Below are 18,632 nucleotides of genomic sequence, written 5' to 3' on the forward strand. Positions count from 1 at the left end.
CGTCAGTCAACATTGAACAGTCATGCGCTGTCTCTTCTACAAAGTGTGTGCTTGCTCAGAAACAAGCCATCTACTAATAATGTAGTAAACAAGATAGTTTAACTAATTGAGTAATTCATTTTCTTACAGGGATTTCAGAAAGGAACATTTAACTGATTATTCACTAGGTCTAACTTAGTAACTTTACACATAGCAGCAATCTTGTATGAATATCTGCCATGCTGCTGAACCATGCCATGCTGCTGAACCGTGCCATGCTGCTGAACCGTGCCATGCTGCTGAACCATGCCATGCTGCTGAACCATGCCATGGTGGGAAGGGATATGGAGTTGTCCACGTTCACTAACCGTTGCATTGGTCGAGTTTGTTTTGCGTGGCCCGGTACCCCGAGTGAGTGGAGATTTCACTTAAGGACCAATGGAATGGTAGAAAATGAGCAAACTCTGCTCACCCTGGGGACCAGGCCATGCAAAACGTACTCGCCTGCTGACAGAGCCAGCAAGTAGAGCCACATGACCAACACTGCTAACTACCTAGTTGTGTGGTTTAGTAGCTAGGTAGTGTACATCTGATAGGCCTATATGTATTTCACATGAACAGAGTGAGCAAGGTAACCTAGAATAAGATCCATGTTTATGCCATTAATCCAATCAGCCAATGTTTAGTAAGATGGCAAATATGCCAGCGTTTCCCAAGTAAGTCATGTCTTGAAACAGTTTGTTTCTTTGAGTATATTAGTGGTCCCAGGGGTAAAAACCCCACAGCATATCAGTAGCTAAAATTAATTGGGCCTTTGTCTGAAGCAACACAAGAAAAGGGTGTTAGCTTTTATTTACGCATGGTTAACCAGCTGTTAGGCTTATATCTGTAGTTCCAACACTGTCACTACGAATGGTACAGTGTTTTGGCTACTGCTAGGCCATAAGGATCACGCTATGGACATAGTGCTGATCAAAGGAGGCTGGTGGGAGGAGCTATAGGAGGATGGGCTCATTGTAGTGGCTGGAGTATAATCAATGGAACAGTATCAAACACATCAAAACATGTAAACCACGTTTGACTCCGTTCCATTGATTTTAGTCCAGCCATTACAATGAGGAAGTCCTCCTATAGCTCCTACCACCAGCTGCCACTGGTGCTGATATAATATACAATATTCTGCAGCACTATTTTGAACAGGACAACACAGATAGCCAGGCGACTATCCTGGTCCCAGATTTGTTTGTGCTGTTAAGCCAACTCCTATGTCCTACAATGATAACGGTAAGACTAATAATAATTGATTGAATGTATTAACTGAAATGACCGTTACCAAACAAACATTGTATATTAGAAAATGTAAATGTACTGCTGGTGATACTGGTGTACTATCCCCGCGGCCTCTGCAATGGATTAGTCCACTCAGACAGGTGTTAATCAGACAAGTGTCTCGTGAACCATAAATAATTTTTATATATTTTCCACTTCCAAAAAAACAAATCTAGGTTGACCAAAAGCCTATCGACCAAACAATTCACTAAATGGGGTCAGCCCTACTGTATATACAATAGTATGTGGACACCCCTGTAAATTAGTGGATTCGGCTAGTTCAGCCACATCCATTGCTGACAGGTGTATAAAATCGAACACACCGCCATGCAATCTCCATCGACAAACATTTGCAGTAGAATGGCCTTACTGAAGAGCTCAGTGACTGTCAACGTGGCACCGTCATAGGATGCCTCCTGTCCAACAAGTAAGTTCGTCAAATTTATGCCATGCTAGAGCTGCCCCGTTCAACTGTAAGTGCTGTTATTGTAACGTGGAAACGTTTAGGAGCAACAACTGCTCAGCTGCGAAGTGATAGGCCACACAAGCTCAGAGAACTGGACTGTCGAGTGCTGAAGCGAGTATCGGGTAAAAATAGTTTGTCCTCGGTGGCAACACTCACTACCAAGTTCCAAACTGCCTCTGGAAGCAATGTCAGCACAATAACTGTTAGTTGGGATCTTCATGAAATGGGTTTCCATGGCCGAGTAGCCGCACACAAGCCTAAGATCACCATGCACAATGCCAAGCGTTGGCTGAAGTGGTGTAAAGCTCGCTGCCATTGGACTCTGGAGCATTGGAAACAATTTCTCTAGAGTGATGAATCACGCTTCACAATTTGGCAGTCCGACGGATGAATCTGGGTTTGGAGGATGCCAGGAGAATGCTACCTGTCTGACTGCATAGTGTAAGCTGTGAAGTTTAGTGGAGGAATAAAAGTCTGGAGCTGTTTTTCATGGTTCGGGCTAGGCCCTTTAGTTCCAGTGAAGGCAAATCTTAACGCTACAGCATACAATGTCATTTTAAACGATTCTGTGCTTCCAACTTTTGTGGCAACAGTTTGGAGAAGGCCCTTTCCTGTTGCAGCATGACAATACCCCTGTGCGAGGTCCATACAGAAATGGTTTGTCTAGATCTGTGTGGAAGAACTTGCCTGGCCTGTACAAAGCCCTGACCTCAACCCAATCGAACACCTTTGGGATGAATTGGAAAGCCGACTGCGAGCCAGGGCTAATTGCTCGACCACACTAATGCTATTGTGGCTGGATGGAAGGAAGTCCCTGCACCAATGTTCCAACATCCAGTGGAAAGCCTTCCCAGAAGAGTAGTCGCTGTTATAGCACCAAAGTGGGGACAAACTCCATATTAATGCCCATTATTTAATTTTCTTATGAGATGTTCGACAAACACGTGTCCACATACTTTTGGTCATGTAGTGTATTTATGTAGTTGGTGCTGTGTATTAACAAATATATATGGGTTTTAACTAGGGATGCAAGATATATCGGTGAGCATATTTAGGAATCGGACGATTTTAGCTAAAAATGCCAAAATCGCATCGGCCCGATGTCTAGTTTACCGCTGATGCGCAAAACCGATGTCAAAGCTGACGTGCATACGTATATAACGTAAGTAGATGACATAATGACGCCACGAAAAATACAGCGCTACACAGAACAAAAGCAGAAAAATACTAAGCGCACTCTTCCAACAACTAAACAAGTTCAAGTTGAGCAGTCTTTTGAAAGAGTAAGAACATTTCAGCAAGACAACTCGAAGGCGAAACCCATTAACGCCAAGATAATGGAATTCATTATGCTATGGGCGTCACGACTGACATTTGGACCAGCGACGTCAGCCCCATGAGCATGCCGAGTCTGACGGCACAGTGCGTTGACAAGGATTTCGTACAGAGGAAAGCCATATTGCATGCTCAAGAATGTGCTGGTTCTCATACTGCTGCTGCCATTTCAATGGCATTTGAGAGCATGTTTGAAACTAGGAGACATGAATACGCTCCTAGCGCCATTCGAACAACTGACTTGAGAAATAAGCTAATCAACTGCATCTGCAGCAGACTTGATTCCGTTTGTCATGGCATTGAAACGCCTCCTAAACAAAACTGCTGAAACTTAGAAATGTACTCGAGGCTGTAAACAAGCGATTCGGTGGTATTCTCTCTGAGCCTCTTTACTGTGCTCGATGCTAGGTACAAGGACCGCTACTTCGATGCAGACAAGAAACAGGGTTTACGTGAAATGTTACATACACAGCTGGACAAGATGGTAACGGACACAGTGCTCACTGAGGAAGAGGGGCCACGGACAGACAGAGCTGAAACTTCACTGCTTGACAGGTATGATGAAATCCTGGTTGAGAATGAAACGACTGAACAAATTAACAACGAAACAGCACAGCAAGTAACTGAAAGAAATAGGTTTTGATTATGTTTTACTGGTATTTTGTATTTTATTAGGATCCCCATTAGCTGTTGCAAAAGCAGCAGTTACTCTTCCTGGGGTCCACACAAAACCTGAAACAATACAGAATGACATAATACAGAACATCAATAGACAAGAACAGCTCAAGGATAGAACTACATTCATTTTTAAAAAGGCACACGTAGCCTACATCAATGCATACACAAACTATCTAGGTCAAGTAGGGGAGAGGCGTTGTGAGGTGTTACTTTCTCTATTTTTTTAAATCTAGGTTTGCTGTTTATTTGAGCAATATGAGATGGAAGGAAGTTCCATGCAATAAGGGCTCTATATAATGCTATACGTTTTCTTGAATTTGTTCTGGACTTGGGGACTATGAAAAGACCCCTTGTGGCATGTCTGGTGGGATAAGTGTGTGTGTGTGTGTCAGCTGTGTGTAAGTTGACTATGCAAACAATTTGGGATTTTCAACATATTAATGTTTCTTGCCGTCAGTCTCTCCTCAACTCTTAGCCAAGAGGGACTGCCATGCATAGTATTAATATTAGCCCTCTGATTACAATTAAGAACAAAACGTGCCACTCTGTTCTGTGCCAGCTGCAGCTTAACTAGGTCTTTCCTTGCAGCACTGGACCACACAACTGGACAATAATCATGCTTTGTTTAATGCCAGTGGCAGGTCAAAATAGAAAAGAGGGCCTAGAGAGCTGCCCTCCGGTACACCACACTACATGTTTGACATTAGAGACGCTTCCATTAAAGACAACCCTTTGAGTTCTATTAGATGGATTGCTCTGAATACACGATATGGCAGAGGTTGAAAAGCCATAACACATTTTTCCAACAACAGTTTATGGTCAATAATATCAAAGGATGCACTGAAATCTAACAGTACAGCTCCCACAATCTTCTTACTATCAATTTCTTTCAACCATTCATTAGTCATTTGTGTCAGTGCAGTACACGTTGAGTGCCCTTCTCTATAAGCATTCTGAAAGTCTTGTTAATTTGTTTACAGAGAAATAGCATTGTATTTGGTCAAACACTATTTTTTCCAACAGTTGCTAAGAGATGGCAGCAAGCTTATAAGTCTGCTGTTAGAACCTGTAAAGGCCGCGTTACCACTCTTGGGTAGCGGAATTACTTAGGCTTCCCTCCAGGCCTGAGGACAAAGACTTTCTTCTAGGCTCAGATTAAAAATACGATAGATAGGAGTGGCTGTAGAGTCAGCCACCATCAGTAGCTTTCCTTCTAAGTTGTCTATGCCAGGAGGTTTGTCATTATTGATCATTAACAATAATTGTTCCACCTCTCCCACACTAACTTTACAAAATTCAAATTTGCACTGCTTCCAATATTAGTTTTTTTATACATGATATAAATGCTCTGTTTGTCATGGGCATTTCCTGCCTACGTTTGCCCACTTTGCCACTGAAATAATCATAAAAATAATTGGCAAATTCAAATGGTTTTGTGATGAATAATCCATCTGATTCGTTGAAAGATGGAATTGAATTTGTCTTTCTGCCCATAATTTAAAGTACTGAAGTTTTTTTCCCATTATTCTTGATATCATTGATCTTGGCTTCATAAAAGTTTCTTCTTTTTGTTGAGTTTAGTCACAATTTCTCAATTTGCATTCAGTAAGCCAGTCAGATGTACAGCCAGATTTATTAGCCAATCCTTTTGCCCCATCACTTTCAACTCTACAGTTTTTCAATTCCTCATAAATCCATGGAGCCTTAACAGTTATAACAATCAGTTTCTTAACAGGTGCATGTTTATTAATAATTGGAAGAAGCAATTTCATAAATTCATGATGTGAAGCGTCTGTATGCTCCTCATTAATCACATCAGACCAACAAATATTTTTAACATCATCCACGTAAGAGTCACAGCAAAATCTTTTGTATGATCTCTTGTACACTATTTTAGGCCCAGCTGTTGGAACTTTGGCTTTCCTAGATACAGCCACTATATTGTGATCATTGCATCCAATGGGTACGGATATACAGTTGAAGTTGGAAGTTTACATACACTTAGGTTGGAGTCATTAAAACTCGTTTTTCAACCACTCCACAAATTTATTGTTATCAAACTATAGTTTTGTCAAGTCGGTTAGGACATCTACTTTGTGCACGACGCAAGTAATTTCTCCAACAATTGTTTACAGATTATTTCGCTTATAAATCATTGTATCACATTTCCAGTGGGTCAGAAGTTTACATGCACTAAGTTGACTGTGCCTTTAAACAGCTTGGAAGATTCCAGAAAATGATGTCATGACTTTAGAAGCTTCTGATAGGCTAATTGACTTCATTGGTTTCAATTGGAGGTGTACCTGTGGATGTATTTCAAGGCCTACCTTCCAACTCAGTGCCTCTTTGCTTGACATCATGGGAAAATCCAAAGAAATCAGCCAAGACCTCAGGAAAAAAATTGTAGACCTTCACAAGTCTGGTTCATCCTTGGGAGCAATTAACAAACGTCTGAAGGTACCACGTTCATCTGTACAAAAAATAGTATGGAAGTATAAACACCATGGGACCACACAGCCATCATACCGCTCAGGCACGAGACGCGTTCTGTCTCCTAGAGATGAACGTACTTTGGTGCAAATCAATCCCAGAACAACAGCAAAGAACATTGTGAAGATGCTGGAGGAGACGGGTACAAAAGTATCTATATCCACAGTAAAACGAGTCCTATATCGACATAACCTGAAAGGCCGCTCAGCAAGGAAGAAGCCACTGCTCCAGAACCGCAATAAAAAAGCCAGACTATGGTTTGCAACTGCACATATGGACAAATATTTTACTTTTTGGAGAAATGTCCTCTGGTCTGGAAAAAGGGGGAAGCTTGCAAGCCAAAGAACACCATCTCAACCGTGAAGCACAGGGGTGGTAACATGTTTGTTGGGGTGGTTTGCTGCAGGAGGGACTGGTGCACTTCACAAAATAGATGGCTTCATGGGGTAGGAAAATTGTGGATATATTGAAGCAACATCTCAAGACATCAGTCAGGAAGTTAAAGCTTGGTCGCAAATGGGTCTTCCAAATGGACAATGACCCCAAGCATACTTCCAAATTTGTGGCAAAATGGCTTAAGGACAACAAAGTCAAGGTATTGGAGTGGCCATCACAAAGCCCTGACCTCAATCCTATAGAAAATTTGTGGGCAGAACTGAAAAAGCGTGTGTAAGCAAGGAGGCCTACAAACCTGACTAAGTTACACCAGCTCTGTCAGGAGGAATGGGCCAAAATTCACCCAACTTATTGTGGGAAGCTTGTGGAAGGCTACCCAAAACATTTGACCCAAGTTAAACAATTTAAAGGCAATTCTACCAAATACTAATTGAGTGTATGTAAACTTCTGACCCACTGGGAATGTGATGAAAGAAATAAAAGCTGAAATAAATTATTCTCTCTACTATTATTCTGACATTTCACATTCTTAAAATAAAGTGGTGATCCTAACTGACCTAAGAATGGGAATTGTTACTAGGATTAAATGTCAGGAATTGTGAAACTGAGTTTAAAGGTATTTGGCTAAGGTGTATGTAAACTTCTGACTTCAACTGTCGCTTTAGAACTACGTTCTACAGCATTAGTAGAAATGTGATCGATACATGTCAATGATCTTGTTCCTGTTGTGTTTGTAAACACCCTGGTAGGTTGATTTAATAACCTGATTACAGACGCTTGGGACATATGTAAATGCCAACAAAATAACTTTTTTGGTCAGCGTGTGTGTGTGTGTGACCTTTTTTTTTCACTAGGCAAGTCCGTTAAGAACAAATTCTTATTTACCATTACGGCCTACCCCGGCCAAACCCTGACGATGCTGGGCCAGTTGTGCACCGCCCTATGGGACTCCCAATCACGGCCGGATGTGATACAGCCTGGATTCGAACCAGAGACTCTAGTGACTCCTCTTGCACTGCATCTTAGTGCCTTAGACCGCTGTGTGTGTAACTATTTAACTGTACTAGAATGCTTAAGGCCTAAGGTTTTATTTTTTGGGGGCAAGCAAATATTGGTATCGGCCAAAAATGTCATCGGTGCATCCCTAGTTTTAACTGTATTTGTTAGTTTGCAGTTGGTCAATTTATGCTCCCCACATATATAAAAACCACAGTGATGGAATGCCTCGAACGCAAGATCATAATTTCTGCGTCACACGGTGGAGGATCATATTGCCTCTAGCCTACGGCACATGGTAAGCTGTAAGTGTCACTTCCCTTTTTAGTATGGTAAATGGCTGTAAGGATTTTTCTACAATATTCACAACATATTGACACAATTACAATCTTTATAGAATAAAAATCTAATTTCCTCAATTACATGTGGTAATATGTATTTGTGTGAACATTTTAGCTAGTAAGTGAGCTGTAAATGAAACGAAGTGAATTATCTCCTCCCTCTCTCCCCGGTTTTAGCTTACGGCTATCAGTTTAGCTGGCTAGGTTTAGGATACTAATACTAGCTCACAAGTGACAAACTTTGCTAGCTACAGTGCTTTTAGAATGTATTCATACCCCTAGACCTATTTCGCATTTTGTTACAGCCTGATTCAATAAAATAAAACGTGTATAAAAAAAAAATGTTCTCACCCATCGACACACAGTACCCGCAAATGACAATGTGAAAACATGTTTTTAGACATTTTTACAAATTTGCTGATGAGAACTAATTTACATAAGTATGCACAACCCTGAGTCAATACATGTTACAATCACCTTTGGCAGTGTTTACAGCTATGTCTCTTTCTGGGTAAGTCTCTAAGAGCTTTCCCACACAAGACTTTTCAACATTCTTCAAGCTCTGTCAAGTTGGTTGTTGATCATTTCTAGACAGCCATTTTCAAGACTTGCCATAGATTTTCAAGTAGATTTAAGTAAAAATTTACTAGACCAATATTCAATGTCATCTTGGTTAGCAACTCCAGTGTATATTTGGCCATATGTTTTAGGATATTGTCCTGCTGAAAAGTGACTAGGTCTCCCATTGTCTGTCGGAAAGCAGATTGAACCAGGTTTTCCTCTAGAATTTTGCCTGTCCTTAGCTCCATTCTGTTATATATATATATATATATACACACACACACACACACACACACACACACACACACAAACTCCCTAGTTCTTGCCTATGACGAGCATAACTTTAACATGATTCAGCCACCACCATGCTTGAAAATATGAAGTGGTGTGTGTGTGTTTGGATTTGCCCCAAACAACGCTTTGAGTTCAGGACATGAAGATACATTTTTAGCAGTTTCACTTTAGCGCCTCATTGCAAACACGATGCATGTATTCTGATCAGGCTTGCTTCTTTTCACTGTCATTTAGGTATTCATACACCATCCAAGTGTAATGAATAACTTCTCCATCCTCAAAGAGAGATTTCATGTTTTACCAATCTACCAATAGATGCCCTTCTTTGCGAGGCATTGGAAAAGTTCTCTGGTCTTTGTGGTCGAATCTGTGTTTTAAATTCAGTGCTTGACTAAAGGGCCTTACAGAAAATTGTGTGTGTGGGGTACAGAAATTCGGTAGTCATTAAAAAATCATGTTAAAGACTATTGTTGCACACTGTGAGTCCATGCAACTTATGTGACTTGGTAAGCACATTTTTACTCCTGAACTTATTTAGGCTTGCAATACAGAAGGGGTTGAATACTTACACATTCAAGATATTTCAGCTTTTTAATTAATTAGTAAAAAATTCTAAAAACCACTTTGACATTGTGGGGTATTGTGTGTAGACCACAACATCTCAGTTTAATCCTTTTTAAAATTCAAGCTGTAACACAACACAATGTGGAAAAGTATGAATACTTTCTGAAGGCACCTTATGCTAGCGACATACACAAACAAAATCAATCTAGTTGACTTATTTTGCTAGCTAGAAAGAAATTGCCACATTAATTCAGAAAGGAATAGGATAGCTAGCTATATAGCAAGCGAAGGTTAGCAGCTGCATCATCAACAAGAAGCAACTGGGACAACATTGATCCTAAGATCACAGAATAAGCAAAATCCACAGAATGAGCAAAAACCACAATCCACCCCTCCAAAGAAAACATGGCTCTGGGGCTTCTCCGAAATGTCCCCAGCCTAGCTGCAAAGCGTAGCCCCTTAACTTGATCTATACCTCTGTTGCAGCCAGGCCTGGATTTTTGTGATTTGAGGGGCATGGCCATTTGGCCTTCAAGAAATTCCCAATCTGCCAGGGCACCAAGGCCATCTTGCTAGGGCACTAAGTCCATTAACCAAAATAGGCCATTTTATATTGATTTGAAAACCGAAAAAAAGCAATTCTGTTAGGGAAAAACATAAGTATATGTGAATGTACATAAATAATTGACCTACATGTTGAGTTGTAGGTGATAGCCGATGCTGACATGAAGAGTGTGCCTGAAAATCCACACTTTAATGAGACTTAATTACACGTGTGTGTGTGTGTGTGTGTGTGTGTGTGTGTGTGTGTGTGTGTGTACATTTGAAGTCGGAAGTTTACATTCACCTTAGCCAAATACCTTTAAACTCAGTTTTTCACAATTCCTGACATTTAATCCTAGTAAAAATTCCCTGTCTTAGGTCAGTTAGGATCACCACTTCATATTAAGAATGTGAAATGTCAGAATAATAGTAGTGATTTATTTTATTTCTTTCATCACATTCCCAGTGGGTCAGAAGTTTACATGCACTCAATTGGTATTTGGTAGCATTGCCTTTAAATGGTTTAACTTGGATCAAAAGTGTCGGGTAGCCTTCCACAAGCTTCCCACAATAAGTTGGGTGAATTTTGGCCCATTCCTCCTGACAGAGCTGGTGTAACTTAGTCAGGTTTGTAGGCCTCCTTGCTTACACACGCTTTTTCAGTTCTGCCCACAAATTTTCTATGGGATTGAGGTCAGGGCTTTGTATGCTTGGGGTCATTGTCCATTTGGAAGACCCATTTGCGACCAAGCTTTAACTTCCTGACTGATGTCTTGAGATGTTGCTTCAATATATCCACATCATTTTCCACCCTCATGATGCCATCTATTTTGTGAAGTGCACCAGTCCCTCCTGCAGCAAACCACCCCCACAACATGATGCTGCCACCCCTGTGCTTCACGGTTGGGATGGTGTTCTTCGTCTTGCAAGCCTCCCCCTCTTTCCTTCAAACAATGTTGGGCATTATGGCCAAACAGTACTATTTTTGTTTAATCAGACTAGAGGACATTTCTCCATAAAGTACGATCTTTGTCCCCATGTGCAGTTGCAACCGTAGTCTGGCTTTTTTATGGAGGTTTTGGAGCAGTCACTTCTTTTTTGCTGAGCGGCCTTTCAGGTTATGTCGATATAGGACTCATTTTACTGTGGATATAGATACTTTTGTACCTGTTTTCCTCCATCTTCACAAGGTCCTTTGCTGCTGTTCTGGGATTGATTTGCACTTTTCGCACCAAAGTACGTTCATCTCTAGGAGACAGAACGTGTCTCCTTCCTGAGTGGTATGACGGCTGCATGGTCCCATGGTGTTTAAACTTGCGTACTATTGTTTGTACAGGTGAGCGTGTTACCTTCAGGTATTTGGAAATTGCTCCCAAGGATGAACCTGACTTGTGTACCATTTCTGAGGTCTTGGCTGATTTTTCTTTTGATTTTCCCATGATGTCAAGCAAAGAGGCACTCATTTTTGATGGTAGGCCTTGAAATGCATCCACAGATACACCTCCAATTGACTCAAATGATGTCAATTAGCCTATCAGAAGCTTCTAAAGTCATGGTATCATTTTCTGGTATCTTCCAAGCTGTTTAAAGGCACAGTCAACTTAGTGTATGTAAACTTCTGACCCACTGGAATTGTGATAATTGTTGGAAAAATTACTTGTCATGCACAAAGTACATATCCTAACCGACTTGCCAAAACTGTAGTTTGTTAACAAGAAATTTGTTGAGTGGTTGAAAAACAAGTTTTAACCTCTTGGGGCTAGGTGGGACGCTAGCGTGCCACCCGTGGTGCACTCCATCAACAGCAGGTGCATTTCAAGAGCGGCAAATTTGAATCCAAATAAATGTCAAAATTCTAATTTTTCAAAAATACAACTATTTTACACCATTTGAAAGATAAACATCTCCTTAATCTAACCACGTTTTACGATTTCAAAAAGGTTTTACGGCGAAAGCATAAATTTAGAGTATGTTAGGACAGTACATTTACAAGAGTTGTGTGTAATGTTTTGTCAAGTCAAAGACAGGGTCACCAAAACCATAAAACCAGCTAAAATGATGCACTAACCTTTTACAATCTCCATCAGATGACACTCCTAGGACATTATGTTAGACAATGCATGCATTTTTAGTTCTATCAAGTTCATATTTATATCCAAAAACAGCGTTTTACTATGGCATTGATGTTGAGGAAATCGTTTCCCTCCAATAACCGGCAGTCAAGTCAGCGTAACAAATTAAATAATTAAAATTAGAAAACATTGGTAAAATATTATATTGTCATTTAAAGAATTATAGATTTACATCTCTTGAACGCAATCAACTTGCCAGATTTAAAAATAACCTTACTGGGAAATCACACTTTGCAATAATCTGAGCACTGCGCCCAGAAAAATACGGCGTTGCGATACAGACTAGACGTCATGTTGGGGAGATCTAAAATCGAAAATACTATGTAAATAATCCATTACCTTTGATTCTCTTCATCAGATGTCACTTCCAGGTATCACAGGTCCATAACGAATGTAGTTTTGTTCAAAAAAGCTCATCATTTATGTCCAAAAATCTCAGTCTCGTTAGCACATGATGTAAGCCAGCCGGACTTCTCGTCATGAACGAGGGGAAAAAATATATTTCCGTTCGTTCAAACATGTCAAACGTTGTATAGCATAAATCATTAGGGCCTTTTTAACCAGAACATGAATAATATTCAAGGTGGACGAATGCATACTCTTTTATAACGTATTGGAACGAGGGTACCCAACATGAACTCGCGCGCCAGGTGTCTAATGGGACATCACCGTTCCATGGCTCTTGTTCGGTCAGATCTCCCTCCAGAAGACTCAAAACACTTTGTAAAGGCTGGTGACATCTAGTGGAAGCAATAGGAAGTGCCAAAATATTCCTAAACCCCTGTGTTTTTCAATGGGATAGGTTTAAAGTCAATACAACACATCAGGTATCCACTTCCTGTCAGAAAATGTCTCAGGGTTTTGCCTGCCAAATGAGTTCTGTTATACTCACAGACACCATTCAAACAGTTTTAGAAACTTTAGAGTGTTTTCTATCCATATATAATAAGTATATGCATATTCTAGTTACTGGGTAGGATTAGTAACCAGATTAAATCGGGTACATTTTTTTTATCCAGACGTGCAAATGCTGCCCCCTAGACCCAACAGGTTAATGACTCCAAGCTAAGTGTATGTGAACTTCCGACTTCAACTGTATGTATCTCTATCTCAGAAAAATAAGAAATGTGGCCAGAAACAAAGCACTTCCTTCTGAAACTGTCAGTCTATTCTTGTTCTGAGAAAGGAAGGCTATTCTGTTACTGTAATTGAATTATGGAAAAATGTGTAATGTAATTACTGCAATTAAGCTACAATGGGAAATCCTAGTACTGACAAAACACAGTTGGGTCACCTGCTACTGTCCTCGCTTCCACTGGCATACTGTTGTGTTCTGCTCGTAATGTTTTTTTTCTCTCTTTTTGTGGTCAAAGCAAGAATGTGAAATAGTCTGGACAACCCCCTCACGTACCCTCTTTCTCTTTGACGCTCTCTCTCGAATGTCACTTCTCCTGGCTCTTACTGACACCATGACGCATACCACTTATCCTCTTTCCATTTACTGTAACAAGCATCCTCACCCACTGATCACTGACCAACATCAAATTATATTAGTCACATGCGCTGAATACAACAGGTGAAGACCTTACAGTGAAATGCTTACTTACGAGCCCCTAACCAACAATGCAGTTAAATAAATAAATACGAATAAGAAATAAAAGTAACAGGTAATTAAAGAGCAGCAGTAAAATAACAATCGCGAGACTATATACAGGGGGTACCGGTACAGAGTCAATGTGGGTGGGGCACCGGTTGAGGTAATATGTACACGTAGGTAGAGTTATTAAAGTGACTATGCATAGATGATAACAACAGAGTAGCAGTGGTGTAAAAGAGGGAGGAGGGGGGGGGGGCAATAGTCTGGGTAGCCATTTGATTAGGTGTTCAGGAGTCTTATGGCTTGGGGGTTGAAGCTGTTTAGAAGCCTCTTGGACCTAAACTTGGTGCTCTGGTACCGCTTGCCGTGTGGTAACAGAGAGAACAATCTATAACTTGGGTAGCTGGAGTCTTTGACAATTTTTAGGGCCTCTGACACTTCCTGGTATAGAGGTCCTGGATGGCAGGACTCTTGGCCCCAGTGATGTACTGGGCCGTTCGCACTACCCTCTGTAGTGCCTTGCGGTCGGAGGCCGAGCAGTTGCCATACCAGGCAGTGATGCAACCAGTCAGGATGCTCAACGTCCATGGATGTTGACATTTGGTCAGTCCGCCCTGGCAGAACCAAATCTGAACCAATCATAGATGTCTGTTTCGCAAGTTTGGAAAGTACAATACAGTAGAGTACAGAACAGTACAGTAAAGCACACGAGTGCAGTATAATGTGCTATACTGTGTGTTCAAACTTGTGAAACATAGACGTCCATGATTGGTTTCAGATTTGGTCTGGTCCGACCAAATGTAATAGGTATATTTCTACCTTTGTGTAACTATTCAGGATACATCACAATGAAGAAAATTGTAATTCATATCCATAATAATGCTTTTCTCTATAGTACTGATCAGGGACCCATGATGTAATTCCGTAACCATAATTACGTTACTGGATCTAAGTCCACTTCATATACTGTAGTTCAATAACCAAAATATCTATATTTTTTTAAACTCAAGGTGTCACGTCATAGCTGACACCACATTCTTTCTGCAGACATCTTTGAATCTTAATTCGGAGCAGATATTCTTTGGAAAATGTGATCTCATAAGTAATTTTTACCATAATTCTGTTACCAGACTTTGCATCTGCACAGTTCTTCCAGTAAAGATTTTTTTGTTGAAATTGTTCAAAGCAGTCCTCGTGCATAGAGTTGTATGGTTTGTTAAGCTTTTAAATCAATGTTTTTTTTGTTTGGCATAGCCTATAGTTTAATGTGAAATATCTGAGTCAAAGCGCAGTTCCGTTAGCATGAATTGCCCTTGTGCAACAACTATTTTACAAAATGTTTACATTTTATAAAAGGCTTTTCAATTTACTTTGACATTATGGAGCATTTTATGTAGACCGATGACAAAAAAAAATCTCAAATCTATTTTATTTCAATCCGACTTTGTAATACTACATAATGTGAAAAAATCCAGGGGGTGAATACTTATGATACCCACTGTACAAATAAACACATTTCAAAGTGCTTGAAAAGCAAAACAAACATCAATTAAAGTATGAATTAGAGGTCGGCCGATTAATCGGAATGGCCGATTTAATTAGGGCCGATTTTCAAGTTTTCATAACAATCGGTATTTTTGGCCACCGATTTGCCTTTATTTTTATTTTAATTTTTATTTTTTTATATATATCTTTATATTTATATATACATATATTTATATGTTTTCATCCTCTGAGCCATCGAACACCAGCTTTCTTTTTCATATCATATGGAAGTCCCATAGGTTATCCGCTATGTTCTATGTTTATTATCACATATTATTCCTGAGTATCCGTTCTTTAATACCAGATGTGTATGTCCAGTCAGGGATGACTGTGTGTACAGTATCTGAGACAATGTCAGTATGTAGGCTAACAAGATTGGATAATGCTGGATTATATGGTCAATTGGTCAGTCATTATTAGTCAGATATGGTCAGCACAGAGAGCGTGGTGTATGATGCACACACACACACACACACACACCTTCTCATCGGGAGTGTGTGTGTGAGACAGTGGACTGTGCTTTTGCAATGCTTTACATAAGTGTGGTACCACCCAAGTTGTGGTGAAAGGGCACAGCACTGACCCTGATATGCACATGTTTGGTGATTCAGACTCAGAGATTGGCCTACCTGTCCAATTTAATTATATAGTTAAACCTGAATCAGTCTCTAATAACAGTAACAGGGGATGTTTGCTTTATGCTGTTGCTGGGATACAGGCTAGTCAGATATGTTGGTTGAAATTTGGTTATTTAGCCTCAGAAGGCTTCTCAAAACTAGGCTTCTGTGAATTAGTTGGTAGAGCTGGGCAATATGGACAAAATATCATATTACTATTTTTCTACACATTTGACAGTATGACACTATTTAGTTGTTATAATTGCCACACTGTGCCACGCATCATGATATGGGCAAAATCTAGTCCTAGTTTAATTAGTGAACTGTTGGAATCTTGGAAATATAACAATTCTAATTATATAGTTGGAATATAGTGGGCAGGACCTAGAATACATTGTTTGACATGACAATGAATTAATAAGCCAGGGAGGAATTATTGACAGAGTAGGAACCAAAGTGTTGGTCAGTGTTTCCAGGGGACCCTAATTAGATGTTAGATCACAAGTTTTGTTGGCTCGCTAGCTAGACAACATAATCATGCTTCGCCTATTTCTGATAAGCATGTTTGTGCAATGGTATCTAGGCAATGGTACCAGGCGGTATTAGCTAGCTAGTTACGGCTACTCTGACTCTTAGCTGGCTAGCTAGCTTGCTAAATGTACTAACTAGCAATTAGCGTTAGCGGCTAACTAAGTTATTTTAGCAACACATTACTAAGAAAAAACAAAACTAGCAGACACTAGTTACACAAACAAATAGTGTAATTTTATAAGACTTGTGGAAGCAGCATGTCACCAACATTTGTTGCATCCGTCTGACCATTGAGTGAACGGCAAGTTGTCGAGCAACTACTATCTCCTTGAGTGTCAGGGCTGGGTGTGGTCAGCGGCATGCAGGAGGATAGGGAGAGATATGACTCATGTAGAAAACGAGGTGAACTATAAAAAAAAATGTATTATACATGCCGGAGTTGCACATCACATTTAACAAAGCAAACATTGAAATACCATTATAGAAGGTAAAGTAAAAACTCATACCGGTCCGTGCATCAGTACCGGTATATAGTAAAATACGGTATACCGCTCAGACCTATTAGTTGGCGTTTCAGTGTAAAGGACTCTTAGTGCTTGACCGGTCCTCTGTAATGGGTGATAGATCAGATGGTGTGTGGTGTCTGTGTGTGAGTTTGTGTAATTTATTTGGTGCCTGTGTTCGTAATTGATGAGATGGGTGTGTAAGTTGATGAGATGCATGAGTGTGTAAACTGATGAGGTGTGTAACCTTAGCTGATGAAATGTGTGTGTGCCCTGGCTGTTTTGCTGCAGTAGTGGTAAATGTTAAATGATTCAGAGCCCCTAGCAGCCTCTAGGCTGGGAGTGGGACTGAGACTGTGTCCCAAATAGACGCACTACTTTTGACTGGGGCCTATAGGGTGAGGTGCACTATGTAAGAAATAGGTCTCTATTTAGGATGTAGCCAGAGAAAGGGATTTCCTGCCGCTTATCTCGCCTCCCTGTGTCTCATCACTGTTAGCGGCTGGGACCGTGTTAAACCGTGGCATTGGGTGACAGCTGAGGTTGTTCCTTTATGGCCAAGCGACTGGGGGAGGGAAAGCTTTTACGCTGACGACTTGAGCAGTCAGCAAATTTACTGTCGTGGACAGGTACGTGAGGGGGGTGTAATTGAACCAGTCAGACTAAAGTGATTGCACTCTCTTTCCTTTTGTCCCTCTCTTTCCTACGTCTCTCTCCCTCCTTTTCCTCACCCTCCCCTCTCGCTCTCCCTGTCTCAATCCCTCTCTCCAGCCAACACCTACTTCTTCATGGTGCAAGCCCAGGGCATCATGTTGAGGGATAATGTGAGGACCATTGGTCAGATGATCAGACTCTACACCAATAAGAACAGTACTCTCAACGGCACAGGTGAGTTTGATAGGAGTTGAGCCAGACGGGGTCTCCAATCTTAGGAGGGTAGTAGAAGGGCATTTAACACCATAGTACCCTCCAGGTGGTGACGGGTGTTGAGGGTAGGTAACAACATATCCACCCCGCTGATCCTCAACACTGGGGCCCCACAAGGGTGCATTCTGAGCCCTCTCCTGTACTCCCTGTTCACCCACGACTGCATGGCCATGCACGCCTCCAACTCAATCAAGTTTTTAGACGACACTACAGTGGTTGGCTTGATTACCAACAACAACGAGACGGCCTACAGGGAGGAGGTGAGGGCCCTCGGGAGTGTGGTGTCAGGAAAATAACCTCACACTCAACGTCAACAAAACAAAGGAGATGATCGTGGACTTCAGGAAACAGCAGAGGGAGCATCCCCCTATCCACATCGAAGGAACAGTAGTGGAGAGGGTAATAAGTTTTAAGTTCCTCGTCGTACACATCACGGACAAACTGAATTGGTCCACCCACACAAACAGCGTGGTGAAGAAGGCGCCGCAGCGCCTCTTCAACCTCAGGAGGCTGAAGAAATTCGGCTTGTCACCAAAGGCACTCAAACTTTTACAGATGCACAATCGAGAGCATCCTGTTGGGCTGTATCACCGCCTGGTATGGCAATTGCTCCGCCCATAACCGTAAGGCTCTCCAGAGGGTATTGAGGTCTGCACAACGCATCACCGGGGGTAAATTACCTGCCCTCCAGGACACCTACACCACTCGATGTCACAGGAAGGCCATAAAGATCATCAAGGACAACAACCACCCGAGTCACTGCCTGTTCACCCTGCTATCATCCAGAAGGCGAGGTCAGTACAGGTGC

At 41.1% G+C, this 18,632-nt stretch overlaps 1 protein-coding gene across 2 annotated transcripts in view; it reads left to right on the forward strand.

Annotated features, from left to right (window-relative positions):
• LOC106584194 (beta-1,4-galactosyltransferase 6) overlaps window positions 1-18,632 on the forward strand; it is a 46,115-nt gene that overhangs the window by 2,260 nt on the left and 25,223 nt on the right. The window contains exons 1-2 of one of the 2 annotated variants that reach the window (XM_045706528.1): window positions 3,453-3,664; window positions 17,669-17,785. In XM_045706528.1, the coding sequence (XP_045562484.1) occupies window positions 17,686-17,785 (100 nt within the window). In that variant the 5' untranslated portion in view covers window positions 3,453-3,664; window positions 17,669-17,685. Of the gene's footprint in view, window positions 1-3,452; window positions 3,665-17,668; window positions 17,786-18,632 lie in introns of those variants that run through there. The other variant, XM_014169187.2, reaches the window with a different exon arrangement.

The sequence above is a fragment of the Salmo salar genome, chromosome ssa23 (assembly GCF_905237065.1).
Source record: "Salmo salar chromosome ssa23, Ssal_v3.1, whole genome shotgun sequence".
NCBI classification, from domain to species: domain Eukaryota; kingdom Metazoa; phylum Chordata; class Actinopteri; order Salmoniformes; family Salmonidae; genus Salmo; species Salmo salar.